Source organism: Phyllobates terribilis, unplaced genomic scaffold (assembly GCF_046119375.1).
Source record: "Phyllobates terribilis strain yellow unplaced genomic scaffold, ASM4611937v1 Scaffold_4__5_contigs__length_816908805, whole genome shotgun sequence".
NCBI classification, from domain to species: Eukaryota; Metazoa; Chordata; class Amphibia; order Anura; family Dendrobatidae; genus Phyllobates; species Phyllobates terribilis.
The window spans coordinates 402,167,646-402,186,840 of record NW_027362764.1 but is presented as its reverse complement, the minus strand read 5'-3'; the positions used below and the strand labels follow the sequence as shown (position 1 = coordinate 402,186,840).

The following is a 19,195-nucleotide window of genomic DNA, read 5'->3' as shown; positions in this document are numbered from 1 at the left end:
AAAAATTATATTCAGTTTGCAACCTGAAGGAGGTCAGTATAGATGGACTAATAGAGAAAGTCCGACACACTTCTAGAAGGCCAAATATTTTTTCAGAGCTAGATGCAGAAAAAAATTATATTCAGTTTGCAACCTGATGGAGGTCAGTATAGATGGATTAATAGAACAAGACCCACACACAGCTAGAAGCCCAATATTTTTTCAGAGGTAGATGCAGGAAAAAAATATATTCAGTTTGCAACCTGATGGAGGTCAGTATAGATGGACTAATACAAGTCCCACACACAGCTAGAAGCCCAAATATTTTTTCAGAGGTACTGTAGATGCAGATAAAAATTAGTTTTAATTTGCAACCTGATGGAGGTCAGTATAGATGGACTAATAGAGAAAGTCCGACACACTACTAGAAGGCCAAATATTTTTTCAGAGCTAGATGCAGAAAAAAATTATATTCAGTTTGCAACCTGATGGAGGTCAGTATAGATGGATTAATAGAACAAGACCCACACACAGCTAGAAGCCCAATATTTTTTCAGAGGTAGATGCAGAAAAAAATATATTCAGTTTGCAACCTGATGGAGGTCAGTATAGATGGACTAATACAACAAGTCCCACACACAGCTAGAAGCCCAATATTTTTTCAGAGGTAGATGCAGAAAAAAACATATTCAGTTTGCAACCTGATGGAGGTCAGTATAGATGGACTAATAGAGAAAGTCCGACACACTACTAGAAGGCCAAATATTTTTTCAGAGCTAGATGCAGAAAAAAATTATATTCAGTTTGCAACCTGATGGAGGTCAGTATAGATGGATTAATAGAACAAGACCCACACACAGCTAGAAGCCCAATATTTTTTCAGAGGTAGATGCAGAAAAAAATATATTCAGTTTGCAACCTGATGGAGGTCAGTATAGATGGACTAATACAACAAGTCCCACACACAGGTAGAAGCCCAAATATTTTTTCAGAGGTACTGTAGATGCAGATAAAAATTAGTTTTAATTTGCAACCTGATGGAGGTCAGTATAGATGGACTAATAGCATCATTCTATGCCCAAAAGATTTTACTTCACTAGGTGCAGTAAAAAAATTGGTATTCTATACACAGGTGGTATATCTTGCAACACAGATAGGCTACTCCACTGACTAACACACTCTGCAATAGGCCAAAAAGGATTAGCTTTGCTAGATTCAGCCAAATGCTGTGAAAAAAACTTGCACAGCACTGGCACAGACCTGCCTGGCAAAAACTGATAGGAACTGATGTAACCTAGTCCTGAAAAGGACTCCAATTACAATTAGTCTTTACTCCCACAACCTATCTATTTAAGAGCACAGACCTCCCTGATAAAAGTCGTAGGAAATGCTGTAACCTAGTCCTTAAAAGGACTGCAATCACAACTATTCCCTACTCCCAAGCTATCTGTATATTTGTGCGAAAATTGGCTTGAAATTAACAAGGTATAGCGCACACAGCAACAGCGGTGCCGTCTAACACGCAGCTGCAGCAGTGAGAAAATGGTGGCGACGGGGAAAATGGCTTGGTCTTATAGGGCAAGGACATGTGACATACACTGCCAATGACACATGCCCTTGCTTGTGTGAAAAAAAGCACTTCGCTCCGTGTGTGCGCTGCTGATAGGCTGACAGATTGCACCTCCCCACTGCAAAGAGAAAAAAAAATGGAGATCTTCATTGTTCCTGCAGAGATCCATCCCCTGCCCCTCCCCCCACCCCGCTGTACACTCAAACTGCGTATTAACATTAATTTTCATCATTACTGAGAAAAAATCCAGTTATGATTTTGGTGCACGAACAGTTATCGAACATAACCTCGAACAGCCGAATTTTTCTCAAATTGTTCGTGTTCGCCGAACGGCTCGAACACCGCCCAAAACAGCTCGAATTTGAGATTGGCGAACAGTTCGAGTAGAACAACGCTCATCTCTAGTCCTCAGTTCAAATCCCATCAAGGACAACATCTGCAAGGAGTATGTATGTTCTCCCCATGTTAGCACAAGTTTACTCTGGTATCCTCCCACATTTTAAAGACATACTGATAGGGAATCTAGATTGTGAGCCCCAATGGGGACAGTGCCAATAATGTCTCTAAAGTGCTGTGGAATTAATGGCACTATATAAGTGAGTAAAATAAATACATTCTGTTCACCTTCCTCTTCTGTCAGCTGCCAAAGCTGATTTTTGTTTGCCCGCACAGGCAACGCATTACATCACTGCCATGTGCCAAGAGTCACTGGTCAGCGGTCGGCCTGATTGGCTGGCAGCATGTATTGCAGTGTAGGGACCCTGTGGATCTCTGCACCACAACACATTTCATGTGAATGTGCAATTACACATTTTAATATACACATGTTTATTTCCTTTGTGTATTGGAACAACTGAAAAAAACTGAGAAAAAAAAGGCAAATTGGACATAATTTCCCACAAAACCCCACAAATAGTCTGGACAAAATTGTTGGCACCCTCAACTTAATATTTGGTTGCACACCCTTTGGAATAAATAACTGCAATCAATCACTTCCTATAACCATCAACAAGCTTTTTACACTTCTCAACTTGAACTTTGGACCACTTTTCATTTGCAAACTGCTCCAGGTCTCATATTTGAAGGGTGCCTTCTCCCAACAGCAATTTTAAGATCTATCCACAGGTGTCTGATGGGATTTAGATCCAGACTTATTGCTGGCCACTTCAGAACTCTCCAGAGCTTTGTTTCCATCCATTTCTGGGTGCTTCTTGAAGAATGTTTTGAGTGATTGTCCTGCTGGAAGAACCATGACCTAGGTGGCAAACCCAGCTTTCTGACACTGGGCACTACATTGCGACCCAAAATTCTTTGGTAATCTTCAGATTTCATGATGCCTTGCACACAGTTAAGACACCCAGTGCCAGAGGCAGCAAGACAACCCCAAAACATCTTGGATCTCTACCATATTTGACTGTAGGTACTGTGTTCTTTCCTTTGTAGGCCTCATTCCGTTTTCAGTAAACAGTAGAATGATGTGCTTTACCAAAAACCTCTATCTTGGTCTCATCTATCCACAAGATGCTTTCCCAGAAAGATTTTGGCAAACTGCAGTCTAGCTTTTTTATGTCTCTGTGTCAGCAGTGGGGTACTCCTTGGTCTCTTTTCATTCAAATGTTGGCGGATAGTTTGTGCTGACAATGATACACCCTGAGCCTGCAGAACAACTTGAATTTTTTTGGAACTTGATTGGGGCTGCTAATTCACCATCTGGACTATCCTGTGTTGCAATCTTTTATCAATTTTTCTCTGACGTCCACGTCCAGGGAGACTAACTACAGTGCAATGGGTTGTAAACTTCTTGATTATGTTGCGCACCATGGAGAAAGGAACATCAAGATCATTTGTAACCTTAAGATTGTTGAGATTTTTCAACAATTTTAGTTCTCAAGTCCTCAGACAGTTCTCTTCTCCTCTTTCTGTTCCCCATGCTTCGTGTGGACACAGAGACACACACAGAGATACACAATGCAAAGATTGAGTCAACTTTCCCCTTTTTAACTGACTTCAGGTGTGATTTTCAGTTGTTAAGTTGTTTACCCACAATTTTTAAAAGGTGCTAACAATTTTGTCCAGACCATTTTTGGGGTTTTGAATGAAATTATGTCCACTTTGCCAACACTTTCGGCCATGGCTGTGTGTATGCATATATATGTGTATATATATTTAGACATACACACACACACACATGTACATATACATACCTGTTGATGGTCTCCAATGAGTATAAGGTGTTGACAACTGGAATTAAGTGTAGTAATGATGTGAGCCTCTAAAACTTCAGCTGCTTCTTCTACTATCACAATTTTGGGTTGAACATTTTGGAGCAACCTTCTGAACTTGGCAGCACCTAAATTTAAGTGAAATACAAATAAAACATTACAGAACATTTGTGACAATGTAGACAACAAAAATATACAGTTCAGCCTATAAAAATGTAAATGGCCATTACAAATATGAACAATGAAAACTAGTGATCATATATGTCCCAAACTAAGATTAGTAATGCTAAACACTTTACTAGATTCGCAACCTATATCTGTCACAGCAAATAAAGGTTCTGTCAGATATAAAGAGATTCAAGCTTTATAATTAAAATATAATTGTATTAATATAAATACATAAAATCAAGATACCAATTAAAATGACAGAGCAATAGGCCTCCAAAAAGGGGGTGACACGCACAGTATATTACAGAGCCAAGTAGTAAGATAGGATTTTTATATATGCAGATATATCTAAAGCATAATGAACAAAGTGCAAATGCAAGTGCAAAAATCATGACAACATGATTATCACTGGACTGGTGAGGAATAGGGTGCTTTATTATTTTGCATTTTCAATAATAAGTAGTTAAAACAGGGGGAGGTGTTTATTTCAAATAAAGGACTTTACTGTGTGTGTGTATTAAATTTGACTATGAAGTTAGTAATGGGGGGGGGGTCTTATAGATGCCTCTCCATTACTAACCCCTGGGTTTGATTTCAGCGGCCATAAAACAGCTGACTTCAACTCCACAACTATTACTCCACTTTCCACCACACCAGGGCAAGTGGCAAGTGGAGAACAGAGGCTAAGCGCCAGAATTGGCGCATCTGATAGATGCGCAATTTTTGAGGCGGCTGAGGGCTGATGTTCTTAGTCTGGGAGGGGGCCAATATCAATGGCCCCTTCCTAGCCTATTAATATCAGCCTGCTGCTGTCTGCCTAGCCTTTGCTGGTTGTTAAAAATAAGGGGGACCCCACATCATTTTTTTCTGGGGTCCACCCTTATTAATAACCAGTAAAGGCTAAGTACACAGCTGTGAGCTGATATTAATGGCCTGGGAAGATCCATGTTTATTACCTCATTACCAGACAATAAACATCAGCACCCCGCTGTCCTCTTTCCCTCAGCTGGTTAAGAATAATATGGGGGACCCCACGCCATTTTTTTCTTTTACTCTATCTATATCTATTCTATTCTAATGGTTCACACTGTGATTTTACTGTACTTGGCTGATGAAATGTCGGATTTCCTATGAGATAGGTGCGTAAAAATCGCACGGCACATGCATGGTTTGCGTGCCGTGCAATTTTTTTTCTCGCACACATTGACTTGCATTGGTGAGTCTCGTCCAATATACGTGGCCACTCGCAGCATGCTGCAACTTTTTTATCAGTCCGATTCGAACTGAGGAAAAATATCGCAGATTTAGTCAGAGTACAATCCTATTTTTTATCAGATTGCACTTGTCCGTTTTAAAAGAAGATGAGCATGAGCCCTAAGAATGAGAATGCCTTCCTACTTATATGTTGGTTATTCCTCTGGTAGCAATTAATCAAATAAGCTGACAATAATCTGTATATTACCTAGATCCTAGAGACCACCAGAAGGAATGGCAGATGCTATATCCTTCTCACACCTTTCATACAGCATCTGCCATTCCCCCTGGTGGTCGCTAGGATCTAGGTAATATGCCAATTATCGTCAGCTTATTTGATTGATTGCTAACCAACATATAAATAGGAAGACATTCTCATTATTACTAAGATTGCGGTTGCACTTTTTAATTAAAAAGCCATGTCATAGTGGCATTAATAGTCTATATGTTTATATGCACTTTCCTTCTTATGATTTTTGCACTTGCATTTGCACTTTGTTCATTATGCTGTGGATATGTCTACATATATTAAAATCCTATCTTACTACTTGGATCTGTAATATACTGTCCATGCCCCCCCCCCCCCTTTTGGAGGCCTATTGCCCTGTCTCTTTAATTGGCATTTTATTTTTATGCATTAATAATAATACAATTATATTTTAATTATAAAGCTTGAATCTCTTTATATCTGACAGCACCTTTACTTGCTGTGACAGATACAGGTTGTGAATCTTTGAAACCTAGTGCTAGAAATATTTTACAAAATTATAATGTTTATGCATACTATCACATGCAATTACTTCTACAAAGAAACCTCTTTGAGATGATCACCCCAAACTGCATTAAATGACATAGAAGAGTCTTCTTCTAGAGATGTGGTTTTCTTAAAAAGACAACCAGTGGCCATAATCTATGGTGGAACTAAAACACTATCCTTTTGATCAGGACACACACATATGCACACACACTTGAATATTTGATCCTCCATCTAACCTGTGGTAGTCATGCCAATAATGTCAGCCTCTTGTAATATAAGCAGGTCCTCTTGGTTCCTGAGTTCTGCCATCCGGTTTACCACTATTTGGTAGAGGTTTTCCACTGTAAATATTTCATTGCGGATGTCACACAAATATTTAGATCTCCAGCATCTGCAACAATTTTATATGTTAGCAATGTAATAAAGTACTAGAAATTAGTTTTACAATTTCAACTCTTGCTCCACAGTTGCTTAGCTGAGCTTAAAATTGTTTTCAAGGATTACGTTTTTAATCCTTGCTCTATGGATGGAAATCAGAGTCCTCCTCCCACAGTTGTTCCAACGTTGTCTCTCTGCCTTTGCAGCTAGTCTTTGTTAACTGGCTGCTGTGGTGACATCAGCACAAGTGAGCGGTCAATCACTGAGATCAGCTGTGGACAGGAGTCCGCTGAGCCAAGTGATGTGTACATGCCTTAAAGGATTGTCCACTACTATGATGTATTTGATGATGAGGATATAAAATTGGTGTGGGTTCGACATCCAGCATCTCCACCGATCAGCTACTACCAACTCTGACAGTGGCCAGTTATAAACAGTGTACAGAGCAGAACAACACAGTGCGCTGTTCCATTTTTCCATAGACTGCCAGATAAGGTAACATCTGATTGGTAAGGGTGCCAGATGTTGGACTCCCACTGATCTGAGGATGGATCATCAATATCATAGTAGTGATAGTAGTATTTATTGTGATAGAGGTGTGATTGTGATAATGTGTAGAAAAAGACACTACTTAGCGACAAGCACACCTCCAATAGAGAAAATAGCAAAAAAGTTTTATTGAACACGTTATAAAATCATATAAAAGATCCCCCACATGACAGGTATCAATGGCAATCAATTGTTAACACCCCAGAATTGTTCAATTAACATATGGTAATAAACATGAATAACTCTCAGATGATGAGACAATGTACCACTTGAACACCCCCAATTATGCACATAGAGAAGGTTGTTTGGTTGGGGCTCTTACTCATTGGGATATATTTCTTTATCTATATGTATTGATGTTGCCTTCTACCTCTGTGAATGCTGTTATTATTTGTCAATATATCCCGTTCTCTATGTGCATAATTGGGTGTGTTCAAGTGGTACATTGTCTCATCATCTGAGAGTTATTCATGTTTATTACCATATGTTAATTGAAAAATTCTGGGGTGTTAACAATTGATTGCCATTGATACCTGTCGTGTGGGGGACGGTCTATTTGCCATTCTATGGTTTCTTTTATATGATTTTATAACGTGTTGTTCAATAAAACTTTTTTGCTATTTTCTCTATTGGAGGTGTGCTCATCGCTATGTAGTGTCTTTTTCTACAAATTATCATGTATCTTTTCTCTACATGACGTAGCGCCCCCTTTAATATCAGTATAGGTATTGGTAGTGCAACCACGCCCCATCCCCCTTTTCTCAGAGGTGTGATTATCACATACACCGGAAATAGAGGTACGATTTTCAAATACACTGGTATTATATTTGTGTGTTTATGACTGTGTCTGAGATAGAGAAATTCTATTGTGAAACCCACTACAGCTCTACTGAATATGTTTCGGTTATATAAGCAACATAAATAAGTACAAAAATATATGGACCTGTAAACCTCCCAGCGCTTTTTGAGGGAGAGCTGAAACAGATCCACAATCAGCTTGCATTCTTCTTCCTCCATGTGACTTGTCTCCTGGAGCTCATGCTTCATCTGTTTCTTTAATTTCTTTTTCATTTTTGAGGGCATCTGTAACAAAGTATATATTTGCTGTGTTATAAATATGTAATAGGATTACCAATTTGTAACTATCATCAAAATACATGTCCTCTTAAAAACACAGGTTGAAAGGGTGCCTCTGCTAAAATTTTTCTTCAGATACTGCAGCACGGACTGCCCATTGTGTATACTGAAAGATGCGCATACAATACAAGGTAAATAGCTTTGCTTTAGTGAAAGCCTTTTTCAAAGGGCGATATGAAAATTATAAATGGCGCAGTTTTAACCCCTCAGTAACTAAGCCAATTTTAACCTAAATGACCGAGCCAAATCTTTGAAATCTGACCAGTCACTTCATGTGGTAATAACTCTGGAATGCTTCAACGGATCCCCCTGATTCTGAGACTGTTTCTGCGTGACATATTGTACTTCATGATTGTGGTAAAATTTGTTTGATAAGACTTGCATTTATTTGTGAAAATATCGGAAATTTGGAAAGCATTTTGAAAATGTTGTAATTTTCAAACTTTTAATTCTTATGCCCTTAAACCAGAGAGATATGTCACAAAAATAGTTAATAAATAACATTTCCCACATGTCTACTTTACATCTGCATCATCTTTGAAACATAGTTTTTTTCTTTGTTAGGAAGTTAGAATGGTTAAATGTTGATCAGCAATTTCTGAAATTTTTTACAACAAAATTTACAAAACCAATTTTTTAGGAATCACATCACATTTGAAGTGACTTTGGGAGGCCTATATGTCAGAAAATACCCCAAAGTGACACCATTCTAAAAATTGCACCTCTCAATGTCCTCAAAACCACATTCAAGAAGTTTACTAACCCTTCAGGTGCTTCACAGGAACTAAAGCAGCGTGGAAGGAAAAAATTTACATTTTACTTTTTTTCACAAAAATTTTACTTTAGCCTCAATTTTTTTATTTTCACAAGGTTAACAAGAGAAAATGGACCCAATAATTTGTTGTGCAGTTTCTCCTGAGTATGGCTATACTCCTTATGTGGGGTAAAACTATTGTTTTGGCGCACGGCAGGGCTTGGAAAGGAAGGAGCACTGTTTGACTTTTTGAACGCAAAAATAAAATTGAGAGCGGATGCCATGTTGCATTTGGAAAGCCCCTGATATCCCTAAACAGTGGAAACCCCCCACAAGTGACCCCATTTTGGAAACTACAGCCCTAAAGAATTTTATCCAGGGGTATAGTGAGCATTTTGTTTGAACCCACAAGTACTACATAGAATTTCATAAAATTAGGTCACATATGGAAAATTTTCATTTTTTCATGAAAATGTTGTTTTAGCCACAAATTTATAATTTTCACAATGGATAATACGTAAAAATGGACCCTATAATTTGTTATGCAATTTCTCCCAAACGCGGTGCTTTGCCACATGTCAGAAATTACTGTTTGGCCACACGTCAAGGCTGAGAAGGTAGGAGCGCTATTTGGCTTCTGCAGCACAGATTTTACTAAAATAGTTTGCGGATAACATTTGAGGAGCCCCGAAGGTGCCATAACAGCAGAATAACCCCAAAAGTGTCCCCATTATAGAAATTACACCTCTCAATTAATTCACCTATGGTTGCAGAGACTGTTTTGTAACATCCACGCCAGGCTTTATTCTGGAGAATTGCAAATCTGACAGTTTAGTGCCCATACATTGTGTCCCATAGAATGTAGTGGGTAGGGCCATTATACATTGTGCCCTGCTTGTGCTTCTGGCGACACACACCCCATAAATTGTTAAGTGCTCTCTCCCCACTACAGTAATGCCAAACATGTGGCCGCTTACTGCAGTTTGGGCACAGTGTGGTGCAGAAGTAGGGGGGATTTTGGATTTGGGAGCACAGAATTCACTGGATATTATTTAAGTGGGCGAGAGCCATCAATTTTCTAGAGTCTTTGTTCTACCAGCAATATGGGAATCCCCTATAGTTCCAGTGACAGATGACGGACCTGAGTGGGGGGTGGTTCTGTGCAGAATAAATTAGCGTTTTTATTGGTAACATTTTAGGGTACATAATATTTTTTGATCATAATAAGGCTGGGATCACAATCTTGTGTTCTAAGCTGAGCACTTACGTCGGGGTTTCCGTGTAAATCCCACAAAAACGCGATTCAGACAAAACCCCCTATCCACCATAATGAGGCAGATGGTGACCCTTTGGAGTCTGTTTGGTGTTTGTTCCGGTGGTATCCATCATTTTAGGCGTGCATAGATCTGTAGTCTTCCACACTTGTGCGCTAAAAAGATGCCTAAAAAAATGGGACACCGCCGGAACACAGACCAGTTCAAAGTGACTCCATCTGCCTTATAAGCAAGTGGTTCCGTCGGGGGTTTTGTCTGAATCATGGCTTTGGGGAATTTGCAGTACACGGAAACCCCGACATTAGTGCTCAGAGGAGATTGCAGGATAAATGTGAGCCAAGCCTTATTCCGATTTTTGAGAGGATGAATAAACATATAGACAGCAGTACAAGAATCGTTCTTATTTTTTTTTTTTCGTGGTTCACCGCACGGTATAAGTGGTAAGGAGGATTTATTCTTTGGGTCTGGTAAATCCAGATTTATATTGTTTTTTAAAGTTTTGCTGCTATCACACAGTAAAAATGTTTTTTTTATCAAAAGTAGTTTTTTTTCGTCACCATATGTTGAGAGTTGTAACTTTTTTTATTTGTCAAACAGAGCTGTATGAGGGTTTATTTTTTGCAGGGCGAGTTACAGATTTTTTTGGTACCATTTTGGGGCACATAATATTTTTTGATCACACTTTATTCAGATTTTTCAGACACAGAATGAACAAAAACCAGCAATTCAGTAATTGTTTTTATTTTTGCACCGAGCAGTAAAAGTGATAAGACCGATTTGTTTGTCGGGTCGGTACAATTACAGTGATACCAGATTTTTATTGTTTTTTTTTATGTTTTGTTATTTTTACACACTAAACAATATTTTACAAAAATGAATTTGTTTTTGCATCGGCATATTCTGAGAGCTGTAACTTTTTTAATTTTTTTTTTGCGATATTACCGCTTTTTTTGCAGAACGGTTTGGCATTTTTATTCATACCATTTTTTTTTTACATATGACTTTTTGATTGCTTTTTATTCACTTTTTTTGCAAGTCAGTATGATGAAAAAGCAAAATTTTTTTGTCATTTTTTAATTAATTTTTTTTATGGCTTTTGCCATACGGAATAAATAATGTGCCAGTTATATAGAGTGAGTCGTTCTGGATGCATCAATACCAATTATGTATAATTTTTTTTTTTATTTTGGTGTTATCACAAACGCTGCATTTTGAGTGGCAAAACAGCTTTTAGTGATTTGTGTGTGCTTTTTTGTGTTTTTTTTAACTTTTTTACATATTTTATTTCACTTTTTTACTTAGTCCCACTGTGGGACATGTATAATTTGACTTTGATTTTTGGTCTCATACACTGCAGTACTCGTGTACTGCAGTACATGAGACTGTCAGTGAGTCACTTACTCAGCCTGTAAGACCCAGCTTATAGCTGGATCTGACAGGCCACCGTAACCTGGGGTCATTACATGACCTGAGGGTACCATGGTAACCATCGGGACCCGCGATTCTTATCGTGGGGGTCTGATGGATACTAAGGGGGTCTTGTAGCCCACTTGTAACCACTTGCATACCGCTGTCGCGAATAACAGAGGTATTTAAGGGGTTATTCGGCCCCGATCAGTCGCAAAACCAGCCGGGGCTAATACTGCAGGGTGTCAGCTGTCACATATAACTGACATCCATAGGAATTGCCACCCATAGGAATAAGGCCCCTTAACGACCGCCGTTTTAATGCATATCGCCGGTTGTTAAGGAGTTAAACTTAAAGCCCCCCATACACCATAGATGACAGTCAGCCGAATGATGGTTTAGAAGATCATTTTGCGGGAAGCTATTTCTGCCGTCTCTCCCATATACAGGAGCTCTCTGTCTGTTGAGAGCTCCTGTGTTCTCTATGAAAGAGCCGTTACCAGACATCTCTGGCGGCCCTCATACACATTAAACTGATGTTCCTACCTGTAAATATCGGTGGGTTTGGCTGAAGGTAATCTAATGTTTGTGGGGAAAGCTTAAGAGCCTAATTAGCTGCTATCACAGACAGAAAGTGGAAAAAGTTTCAAACAGCTGAAATTCAAGTCCCAACAGGAAGATTTTTGTCACCGTCAACATGTCTGAATAACAATACCCTCATATATGCTGAAAGATACACAGAAACTGGTGGAGGAAGGAAAAGTGGGGATTAATATAGGAAGTTTAATAATGAACATTAGGTGGAATTTATCAAGATTGGTGTTTCAAACACAAGTCTGGAGCTATAAGCGAGCTGGAGCATCATGTGCATAATTTATTACCAGGCACGTAACTGGAATCGCCACAGACCTGTGCTGATCACTTACTTCTGCCACTCTAAGCCAGTTTACTGCTGTACCCAAAGGCACATAATAATGCGGGCAATCCGTGTAGTAGGAGAACTGATTACCTGGAGAAACGCCTTTAATGTAAAAGTGTGTGTGTAAAATAATGTCTATTTATACTTATCAATGAAAAAGCATGGGAGTGTATGTAGCATCATGTCTGTATATGTACGAGTGTAAAACGCTGTGTGTGCAGAAGTATGAGTGTAGAAATGTACCAGAATAAGTGACCTCTCGAGACTTTGCACTATAATCTACAACAAATTCTGGTTTATCTCTCTTCCCTTCACTATGTCTTTAAAGAATAAACATAGCATGGCTCAAGGTGGAAAAAAAATATTCATATTATGGGAGGGGTGTGACCGACAAACAAAATTGACCCCTTCTCCAAAAACCTGACAATTCTGAAAGATTTAAACCAATTATAGATCCAGCCGTCTTCACCACTCTACGTAGCCCACATTGTTCCCTCCGGGTTGCCATTCCAAACCACACATGGGCAAAGTTTGGCCTGTGCACTACACCTGACTCTTTGCTTGTTCCTATCCGGCCAATGGATTGGAACAGCCAAAGGTCTGGGAACAGAGTTGTATAGCACCACAAGATCACTCTTCGCCCGGTGTTTCGATTTAACGGTTATTGTCATCCTCAGGATGCAGATACTGGTGAATACAATGATAAAACAGGGAGCAGACAGCTTCCTGCTGCAACATTCATCCTTTGTGACTGAGTGTCTCAATGCAGCAAGAACAATCACATCCCTAGATCACACCTCTTGTTTGAAGCCTCAGTATACACTGCACAGAACAGAGTAATGCATCGGGAGAATGGGGAAAGGTGAATTGTGATATTTTTTTATTATATTTTTGTCAGTCAGTATTTGGGGGAAACTGTGGAGGCCATCATAATGTGTGGGAGGCTGTGGGGGCCATCATACTATGTGGAGAGCTGTGGGGGCCATCATACTGTGTGGCCGACTGATGGGGCCTTCATACTGTGTAGGTAGCTTTGGAAACCATCATACAGTGTGTGGGGTGGCTGTGAGGTCATTAAACTGTGTACGGCTGTTGGGTCCATCATACTGTGTGTGGGGGGCTTTGGTGGTCATTATACTGTGTGTGCAGTGGCTGTTGTGCTTTCATACTGTGTGTGGGGGGTTAAGGAGGCAAACATACTGTGTGGGTGGAGCTGTAGGGGGATCATACTGTGTGTGGGAAGCTGGTGATCAAGGTATAAGGGCTGAATAACAGGAGCAGTATGATTTTAAGGTCTCATTCAGGAATTTGATTTTTTTTATACAGGAAAATTGGACTGATTATACTGATCAGACTGTGATCTGAGTTTGATCAGATTGTGGTGCGAGTGTCATCCAATTTTCTCATATGTGGGAAATAAAAAAAAATTCTTCTCTTCCTCCTTTCTGACAGTCCGTGAAAACTGGACCACACTCGGATGACATTCAAGTGCAGTCCAATTTTTTCATGGACCCATTGACTTGCATTGCTGATTTTGATCTGACCCTCGGATCAAAAGGATCAAAATCGGACATGTCTCCGATATTTTCCACAGACTACTTGGTCTGAGGAAAAAATTGGACATGTAACTGGCCCATAGACCATCAGAAGTACGAGTTCTATCTGTGAATAACACGGATAGGACTCATACGTGAAAATCGAACATCTGAATGAGGCCTTATACTTTATAAGAAGCAGGAAATGATATAGTTTTCATTAGCTGATATTAAGAATACATGTTACAATAAGCCCTATCATAACATCTTTAGCAGAATCAGCTAGTCAACAGATTTAATTTTACTCAATATTAAGTTGTAAATATTAATATAAAATAATAATGATGAGTAGAATTAAGTTTGGCCTGCTGGTTCGGGCCTCGGCAACAGTTACGGTCTCTCATATGGCCCTTAGCAAAATGAATTGCCCACATCTGGGTCACAATATTTTTAAAGGGAAGGTCTCTGTCTGCAAGGTGTCTATATTAAGCCACATTTCTTCAGACTGTGTAGCAGTCCCTGAGAATCCTAAGTGTCAGTAATCACTAGAGGCTTGAAATCTTTCACTAACAGTACTTGTTGCTCTAAAACTAATCAGGGAATGTTGTTTTTTTCTCGTTTTCATCCTTATTAATAAATCAGGCCAACAAGCATCATATACTCTTCATACTTAAATAGGAATTGCACCCTAGTGAAGTGTTACACAGTCTGATGTGTAGAGAGAGTTTTATAGAATATTGTTCCCATCCTGTGACCACATACAATATATCTGGTGAATTCATAAAGCATTTACTCATAATACTCAGTAATATTCACCCATTCAGTATGTCCTCAGGGCCTAATAATGTTCTCCTCATGCTTTCAAGTGCCAAATCATTTTTCTGTAACCAACACTAGAGGGAAATGAGTGCATAGAGATTTTCACAGCTTCTATTAAAGGGATCCTGCCATTAGATTCAACCTGCCCAAACCATGGACAGCATGAATCAGAGCATGGCTGCGCAATTCTGAAACCCAGTAGCTCCTTCTCCATACATCCAGTGATCACATGATTACTGAGTTTGGAGGAGGAAGCACTGTCAGTGTTTCCTAACCTGTATATACAATTCTTGTTCAGTGTTCTACACATACCAATGAAGAAGATAAACATGGTAATAAACCATGTTTATCTTCTCTGTGGGGAGTCTGACTGTATCTCACAGCTGACTCCCCACGCCCACACAATCTCCAGCAAGCTATGCAGTGACATTTTAGAATGTCAGTGCAGAGTAAAGTGTGGACTAACCCAGAAGTTTATTATCTGTGGGTGGTCCAGAAGTAGTTAAAGATCAATAAAATTTGTAATTTAATGAAATTGAGAATACTAACAAATGCATAAATCAGTATATCATATAATGTATGTCTCATAACAGATTATGTTTTGAGTTTCCCAACATGAAGAACGTAGGTGACAGTTATTGAAATACATCACCAAAACATGACCTATTGGAGTTCTTTACACATTTATTGAATAAAGAGTATTTATTGTTCAATGAAAGGCTATAAGATTTTATAATATACAGTCCTTTATCTATTTCTCATGTGGATGCTTTACCTGCCAGCCATCTTGATAATCTGGTTCTGTATCAGTTCCATGATCTTCACTTTCTTGTTCATCTTCATACTCATCTTCAACAAATAACAAAGACTCTTTCTTTGACATTTCTGCAATCCGTCGCGCTACTTTAATCTCACGCCTAATGTCATCATCTTCTTCAATCATTCGTTCAGTTTCGGCTAGTTCAGCTTCATCTGTTACTTTTATAAACTCATCTTCTTCAGCCTCCATAGCCATGGAATCTTCACTGAGTTCATCTGGAAGAAATAAGAAATATTTCATGTCTGAAAAGGGGTACTTCAAAGGGTGTGGACACCTTTTTTTAAAGGGTTATCCCATTAGTTGAAAAAAGAAAATCTCTTTAACCATATCAATGTAAAAACACCATTCTCCAAGGTAATTTTCACCAGTTTTAGCCTCATTATTCACTCCTCTGTAGCTCTGGTTTCTTCACTTTCTACTGACAGGCAAATTATCCCTTTAAAAGCATGTATTTTTGTCCTAAATGGATTTTTGCAATAGGGCTTCATTAAAAATGTTATGCTTACAAACTCCGATGACCGAAGCCTGCAACAAAGATCTTTTTGAATGTTCATAGATCTATTTCTAATGTTAAAAAGGATATACTAAGACATTTATCAGTGGCCAGATCCGGCAAACTCAGACACTGGAGGCCAACCGCAGCTCCGACTATTGCAGAGTGAGTGAATGAGGTTGACATTTTCCTATTTACAGAGGAGATTACAGAAGATGACTGAATGATTTGATGCTTTCCGCCGCATATGGTTTGTCTGGATAGACTTTAAGAATGGCACAAATCTGTCTCAATGACTGGACTGAGAATACTTCAAGGCAGCTTATACTGAACCCCCCCCCCCCCCCCTTTTATATATCTCTTCTTTCTTTTCCCTCGATCTTAAGTGTTCTTCCCTCTGACCCTCTTTCCAGTTTGAAATAGTTTTTTGATGATTTATCTTAATGATTAAAGAAGCAATATCATGATATTTTTGTTTACAATTATGTTTTTGATCTCCTGACTATAATCATGTTTGATTCTATGTTTCCACAGGCCCTTAAACCCCTTTGATGTATTTATTATAGATATTTTTTTTTTTCATTAATTCTGTTGCCATGTTGTGATATACCATTGACCACGCTGCCTTTTCCTTTTTTTTTCAGGTTTTAATGGGGTGCTTTTAGGTTGATTTTCTTTGAGTTTTTGCGCATATAATTAACTGTAGTTAATAAAATTATATTTATTTATGCATATGGTTTTTTGTATTGTTTTATTTGTCAGTATAGTATTCTTTTGATGAGTAATTATAGGTTTATATCAATATTTTGGTTCTAAAGTTTATTATTAATTTTTTTGGATATTTTAGTATGAGTCTTTGGGTCCAATATTGGTTATTAACCCCTTTAAGCTGTCAGACATGTTCTCTCTTCAGTTGGAAAAATCATAGATTGTACGAATTGTATGACTGTATGAATTATGGTACATATTCCAGCTCCACTAGTACAAATCTCACTTTTTTGCATGCATCTATATATGTACAGTATATACATTTATATTTGTATGTGTGTTGGCCTTGTGTGATCTTGCTGTTTTTTTGTAAGTCTGCTATTTTTTACTTCGCTATTGCGCGGTACAGGTTGAGTAGTATTAGCAGATTCAAAATCTCACATGAAAAAAAAAAGTGTGCATCTCCTCCTAGCCGCACTACGATCATACTTATTATCCAAATTAAAGTACAGATGATTATCTGCTACGGATTTTGTGCTGATTTTGTTTCGGATTTCATTGGGGATATGCTTGTAGATTTGTCACAGCTTTCACATTTTGCTTTGCAAAGGGTGAAAATCTGAAGCATAGATCATAATGCTGCTGATTTTTTTATGCATTTGAGAATTTTTGTAATTGAGATTTTCTTAAGATCCCAGAAAATCTGCTATGTATTCATCCAGTGTGTAGAAACCCTTTCGATATATGAACACAGGTCAGATTTGCGGCAGAAAATCTACAAATATTAGCCACGTGATCCACAGTGGTAAATTCCACACCAAATTGTGCAAATTTGTCACAGATTTAAAGTTGGCACAGTGCCTGATGTTGCCTTTCTTTGGCAGTGGTATTAAAACAGACCTCAAATTTAAAGTTAGCACAGTGCCTGCCATTGCCTTTCTTTGGCAGTGGTAATAAAACAGATCTCTTCCAGTTCTTTGATCATGTGCAGGTCCTCCAGATCTTGTGGCATAGTGCTGTCAGTGCAGCTCTTATAACTTGTTTGAGCAGCTCTGCAGGGATACCATCAATGCCAGGTGCTTCGTTGCTTGGCAGCTGTCTCAATGCCCAATCACTTTCTTTTTCCAATAGGTCTGGTTCTGGCTCCTCTTGGTCCCTGTGCTCCTCATGATGGGCAGATCCTCTGAGTATTTTTTCCATCTCTACTTGATATCCTGCTGGTCACTAAATTCAATCTCATCATGGTCTTTTATGGTTGCTTGGTGTGCTAAGAAAGGCTTCTCAACTTGTTGTCTTCATGGTAAATTATACTCTTGTGTGGCCCTTTTTATAGCCTTCTTTGAGTTTCATAGGAATTAACTCTGGTCTTAGGGTGCGTGCCCACGATGGGTTTTTCAAGTGTTTTTGCTGCGGAATTTTCGCAGCGTAAACACTTGTAAAACTCTTGGTAATCCTTCCCCCATGGTCCCCAATGTCAATCCGCAACTTCAATGCCCATGCTGCGGAAATTTCCGCAGCGCTTTTGATGTGCAGAAAATTCCGCAGCATGTCCATTATTTGTGCGTTTACGCATGCAGAATTGCCTTCTCAATGCATTAGAAAAATGCAAGGCAAAACGCTTCAAAAACGCGTGCCAAATTCCGCACTCATTTTTCCAGGCAAGGACATGCAGAAATGAAGTGGAAATTTTCTGCTTAATTTCTGCATCGTGGGCACATAGCCTTACTTGGCTTCTCTTTGTAAGTCGGCATTGAATTGCCTTGCCTCATTCAACCGCCCCTTAGCCTTGACCTCTCTCCTCTTACTAGCGATTTGGTGGGTGTTATTGTGGCGCCCCTGAGGGTTCGGTCGCCACAGAGGTACTGCATCTCACCCAGAGGTGTGGTATCTCACTCTCAGGTAAGGAAGGAGTACAGCTCGGGACCCCAACACCTGCATCCAACACATACCAGCAGTGGGGGCAGGGCGAGATTGCTCCTAAGGGAGAGCACAGACCCTGGTCCCTAGCTGATGGGAGGAGCTATGTAGTGGGTGTGGGTGGAGGAAGTAGCTTAGGGGAGCACATGAAAGGAGAGTATAAATAGAGAAGCCATCTTGTTTAGAGAGAGCAGAGCAGTAAGAGAGAACAGTCTGCAGAGAGAGGAGTTGGGAGCAGGAGCTCTGTAGGAGCTCTGCTCAGGAGGGGGGCCTGAGGAGAGGCCCAGGACTGAAGGAGAAGGAGAGAGGAGCAGGAAGGGCTTCAGGAACGAGGAAGGGACCCCAGGGGTACGGGCAGTGCTGGAGGCCACCCGTAAACCCGAATCCACCAGGAGGTGGAGGGGTCAGGCCACACAAAGGGGACCGGTCCCTCAACTAGCGGAATACTGTACGTCTCAACTAGAAACCGGAGGCTGCAGTATTTCAAGTCCTGCAGCCAACAGTCCATATCAGTCTCACCAAGAAGGTAGCTATA

At 39.5% G+C, this 19,195-nt stretch overlaps 1 protein-coding gene across 26 annotated transcripts in view; it reads right to left on the bottom strand.

Annotated features, from left to right (window-relative positions):
- The window catches only part of LOC141265438 (NFX1-type zinc finger-containing protein 1-like), a 391,532-nt gene that overhangs the window by 65,216 nt on the left and 307,121 nt on the right, over positions 1-19,195 (bottom strand). For all 26 annotated transcript variants that reach the window (XM_073678542.1, XM_073678541.1, XM_073678522.1 and 23 more), the window contains 4 exons: positions 15,498-15,757; positions 7,821-7,960; positions 6,187-6,341; positions 3,754-3,899 (listed from right to left, as the gene is read on the bottom strand). In XM_073678542.1, the coding sequence (XP_073534643.1) occupies positions 3,754-3,899; positions 6,187-6,341; positions 7,821-7,960; positions 15,498-15,757 (701 nt within the window). The remainder of the gene's footprint in view (positions 1-3,753; positions 3,900-6,186; positions 6,342-7,820; positions 7,961-15,497; positions 15,758-19,195) is intronic.